The 5,000-nt window shown below is 46.1% G+C and overlaps 1 protein-coding gene across 1 annotated transcript in view; it reads right to left on the bottom strand.

Moving 5' to 3' along the window:
* Positions 1 to 4,928, bottom strand: part of mfn1a (mitofusin 1a) — an 11,916-nt gene extending 6,988 nt beyond the window's left edge. Inside the window, exons 1-6 of the mRNA XM_085389015.1 lie at positions 4,814 to 4,928; positions 4,310 to 4,445; positions 706 to 868; positions 488 to 612; positions 217 to 325; positions 1 to 64 (exon numbers count right to left, since the gene is read on the bottom strand). The exon at positions 1 to 64 is cut by the window's left edge and continues 44 nt beyond it. Coding sequence (XP_085245141.1) covers positions 1 to 64; positions 217 to 325; positions 488 to 612; positions 706 to 868; positions 4,310 to 4,445; positions 4,814 to 4,928 — 712 coding nt within the window. The remainder of the gene's footprint in view (positions 65 to 216; positions 326 to 487; positions 613 to 705; positions 869 to 4,309; positions 4,446 to 4,813) is intronic.
* Between the last annotated feature and the right edge of the window lie 72 nt (positions 4,929 to 5,000).

Below are 5,000 nucleotides of genomic sequence, written 5' to 3'. Positions count from 1 at the left end.
TGTGGAGAATGAAGATGTTCGGTTTGGAGATTTTTTCGCTGACTTTGTGAAAGAAAAGTTTTTCCTGCAGGCAGAATTGAATTAGTTATTCCACTTTAACAAAGACAGCCACTCACACGCAGCCACTCACACGCAGCCACTCACACGCAGCCACTCACACGCAGCCACTCACACGCAGCCAACCAGGCTGAGTCGTGTGATGAGTCGTTTCCTCACCGTGTTCATCAGAGTGGACTCTGCATTTCCCACCAGAACAAAGACGTCTGCGTCCACACAGAACTTATCGATCCAGCTGTCCAACTCCAGGGTGACATCGGTCCCAGGGCTGGGCCAAGAGTCAAAGGTCAAAGGTCACCGGTGTTAGTAAGTACTGGTACTGGCACTTTGACTAAATGCAGTTGAAGCTGAACCCTGCGGTTCTGACACAGAATATTATTTAAGTGAATCGTCATCAGTGGGGTCAAAGGTCAGGAGGAGGGAGCGTTACCTGTCCATGAGCACCAAGTCGTCTCTCAGCAGAGCGCAGCGACTTTTAGGCCAGAAGACTTTGACCAGTGTACCCGAGTCCAGAGTGGGATCCATGTGGAGAGCATGAGCCAGCTGGTTCACCGTCTGAGGAGGAAGGAGGCAGCGAGTCATCACCACACGCCAGCGGGCGTGTCACGAGCATCGTGATCACCGCAGGGTTTCTGTCACCTCACTCACAGTCACGCTCCTCCTCTCGGTGGACGCCTCGGTAATGAGGAAAGCCTCGTCTTCGTCGGTCCCTTCGACGCTCAGGAAACAGTTGGTGGTGTGACCGATGCCGCTGGGCAGCACTCGGTCTCTCAGCATGGCGTTGATCACTGTGCTCTTCCCGTTACTCGTCCTGATCCACAGCAAATGTACAATCATTATAATTAATATGAAAACCTTCAACGATGCTGACTAACACCAAAACCTTCATCTCAGCGCCCGCTGCATCATCGTGGCTCAAACCGAACGAAACAGCGAGCAGGTTCGGCCTTCAAAGTCGGGCAAGAAGCAGTATGACAGCACAAGAGGGCCTCACCATCCTCGGGTGAGAGCTGACGAGTTATTACATCACCCAGTTTATCAAGTGACGGTCGTTACATTATGAGTTTCTGCAGAAATCCACGTGTCCGACTGTGAGCGTGCCTCAGCCGGGGTCGCAGATAAACCTTATCAGTGTGTTCAGCTCTGCTTTCACAGAACAAACGTCGGTTAGCTGGTCTCAGCTTTTATCAGGCTCTATCCACACACACACACACACACACACACACACACACACACACACACACACACACACACACACACACACACACACACACACACACACACGCTGCTGCTGGAATCAGAGCTGAGGACAAACGGCTGTAACTGTAACGCAGCGTCCCCGGAGCTCTGAACTACGAGCTTCCGTCACCTTTGATGCAAACTCAATTTCTTTGTTTCATCGTCTCAAGTAAAAAATGAGTTCAAACGTCACAAGCATCAACATGTGCTGCTAAAAAATGGAGAGCCAACAAACAGTACAGATCCTCTACAGTCCAGCAGGGGCAGCAGTGAGTCAGTCCCAACAGCCTCCCAACATGTTTACAGCTGGACACACTCACTGTTTGGGCTCTGTGGAGAATTTCCTCCTTAAAAGCTGCAGGATGGTTTTAAATCGCTCACGTGGAGCTGTCACTGTGCCAGTGATTCAATATGATGAGAAAGGGCGGGTCTGGCTGAGCAACCACACCCGCTAACGACTTGTGATTGGAAAATTAGCCAATGCCACAGTGGGTCAAAGAGTGATATCAGCCTTTATTCTATATTCATTAAGACTCAGAACGAATGACTGAGCTCGAAAACACAGATGTCAAAGGTCAAATAAATTAATATAATTTGATCCTGTTCATTTTTTTAAATATAGCATCCAATCACAATAACAGTCGCCTCGAAGCACTTTATATTGAAAAGGATTCCCAAAGTGTGGTCTGGTGCCCCCTGGTAGGCTGCAAAGGTACTGCAGGTGCCTGCAGCAGTCAGTTTGAAATAACCAGTGTTGGTCAAGTTGAAAAAAGTAATCAGTAACTAATTACGGATTACGTCCCCAAAAAAGTAATCCCGTTACTTTATTGATTACTTATTTTCAAAAGTAAATAGTTACTTAGTTACTTAGTTACTTTTTAAAAACACGATTTACAACCTGAATAGGTGATAAAGCGATAGATCTTTCAGCCCAATTCTACTTTTTCTACATAATCCTTCATACAAAATGTAACCAAACTTGTTTTATTAGTTTTAATCTTTTAACTTTATGAATTCAAGCAAAGATTTAATTATATGCAACATTCTCTTAGTTGAATAAATTAGTTTAACATTTAAACCTATTTTCTGCACATTCCAGCACATAAAATAAAATATTTTGTGTGTTTACACTCAGTCTTTCAAATAGATGCAAGTAAAACACAGCAGAAAATAAATAAAGTCAAAGACTCAGCGGTCCTGTTGCTCTATTTTCACCTGTAAAGCAGGAGTGGGGCAGGCGGAGGTTTACGCTGGTGCAGGTGTGCCGCGGTCAGTGGAAGAATCCGTGAGTTTCTCTGTGAGTTTCCCATTACGTCGTAGCTACTCGGTGCTTGTTGGAAGTTTAGGGTTTTTTTCGTTGTAAAAAGAAGTTTTCTTCCCACGCACAGCGGACACTAATGTTTTTGTCACTTTTTATGGAATCAAACTCAAAGTAAGGTCAGTACTTCCACGCTTTAAACGCTGCACGCTCATACTCTCTCTGCACTCGATATATGATCCATTGTTGATCTGCACACAGCTGTTGTCACTAACGGCGCACTCGCTTACGTCACTGTCATGAGACATTCTCACAAAGAAATCACGGTTTTAGTAACGCAGTAACGCAGCGTTCCTACGGTAAAGTAGCGGTAATCTAATTACCTTTTTTGCAATAGTAATCCCTTACTTTACTTGTTACTCGAAAAAAGTAACTTGTAGTTACTTGTAACGCGTTACTGTAATCCGTTACTTGTAACACATTACTGCCCATCTCTGGAAATAACTCACGTGTATGTTCTGTTAAATATTCATATAAATCGATTTATTTAGAAATAAAAAGGGAATTATTACTTGAGTTTGTGATGTCACTCATTACTCTGACATAAACTTACTGCTAATGTACTGAAGGCAGGCGGATTGATGTTTTTTGAATGGAAGTTTCAAAGGAAATCCATTATAAGATTGGTTGGACCCTGTGGGGTTTCCTGATTTTTAAGGGGGGCGCAGCACTCTTTACTTTGGGAATAGCTTCAGAGATGCTACAATCATACAGAAGCAAACCAGAAATCATGTGACCCCCTATGAGCAAGCACTTTGGCAATGGTGGGAAGGAAAAACTGCCTTTTAACAGGAAGAAACCGTGAGCAGAACCAGGCTCACAGATTAGGGCACCAACAGAGGCTTTGCAGACATGTGACTCCTTGGCACGTGACAGTAACTTGTCGGCCATTTTGGACATGATAAGAAACCAACTGAGCATCATGTAGACAAGATAAACTGCGGCAACTATGAGTAAACAAACAAGTGTATTTTCTCTCTCAGAGGAAGTACAAGCATCTTACTCATTATGTGGAGAAACTGGGCACGGCAAGGCTGAAGATGAACGTTAGCTTAGGCCCTCTGAGTGTGTTTACTAATGCTGCGGAGAGTAACGATGGCATTCTCCCCAACATCACGCAACACGATATATTTATGTTATCAACAACCCTCAGTTGATACTGGGCAAGATATGAAAATGTTTGAATGCTTGTCAGTATTTTGGGTCAATAAAACAAACTTCAGTCTCTGTAGTCACTGCATCAAGTGGACCACGGTCACTGCTAACAGTTAGCCCCCGTTAGCTCCTGTTAGCACCTGTTAGCCCCCGTTAGCCCCTGTTAGCCCCCGTTAGCTCCTGTTAGCCCCCGTTAGCTCCTGTTAGCCCCCGTTAGCACCTGTTAGCCCCCGTTAGCCCCCGTTAGCCCCTGTTAGCTCCTGTTAGCCCCGTTAGCTCCTGTTAGCCCCCGTTAGCTCCTGTTAGCCCCCGTTAGCTCCTGTTCACTGCCGTACCCTGCTGTTACTGAAACTTTTTGTGAAGTGATATAATATGGGCAGAGTCACACTTTGCAAATAACTAGTTGCTGTCTCCATCTGGTGGCCTTCAGGTAGAATGCAGCACCTTGGCTTCATTTCTCCAACCTAGAAGCTACATCAATGTTTTCTACTGTGTGCAGGCTCACCCGCCTATATTCTGCAGTTTCTGTAAACTGCTCACCTGCCAAAAAACGCCACCTTCATGTGTCTCCTGAGCAGGACATCTCTGATGGTCGTCAGCTTGATGGCACAGCTCTGCATCTCCAAACTCTGCTCCTCCACGGCCACCTGACCCAGGTCCTCGCTGCGCCACGCCTCTGACATCAAACAAACACAGCGAGTAAACTGACAATGAAAATGACAGCGAGTTTTCCTGAGAGGAGCTTCAGATGTTCCTGATGTCAGGGCATCAAAGGCTACTTGCGTACTGAACGGCATGACCTTTGGCGTCCGCTCTGTGGCCACTGCAGCATCAGACACAGAGAGAAGCCAGACTTTATTTAAAGACAGAGCAGGAGGTGCGTGCCGGTCAGCAGAGAGGCTGCAGGCTCTGCATCTGTGGGCAGCACACGCTCGTCCCCATTTCAGACCTGATGCTGAGAACGACTCCAGGAAGCATGCAGACCGGTTTGTACGAACATACACCATCACAGCACCTAAAGCTCTGAGTGTGTGTGTTTCTCACCATCCACAAAGGCGCAGCCATCCTTCACAAAGTCCAGCAGCTGGTCAAAGATGGAGGTGATCGAATGTTTCGCAATGACGAAACGTCGCAGAGGAGATGGATCTACGGCATCCATGACACCTACACACACACGAACACACACATGTGATCAGTTCCTTCAGATTCTGTCAAACTGTCATTATGGTCA

The sequence above is a fragment of the Rhamphochromis longiceps genome, linkage group LG18 (assembly GCF_057381845.1).
Source record: "Rhamphochromis longiceps isolate RC_006_pf linkage group LG18, R_longiceps_female_GT1.1, whole genome shotgun sequence".
In the NCBI taxonomy this organism is placed as follows: domain Eukaryota; kingdom Metazoa; phylum Chordata; class Actinopteri; order Cichliformes; family Cichlidae; genus Rhamphochromis; species Rhamphochromis longiceps.
The sequence above is the reverse complement of the archived record's forward strand: the minus strand, read 5'-3'. Positions and strand labels throughout refer to the sequence as shown.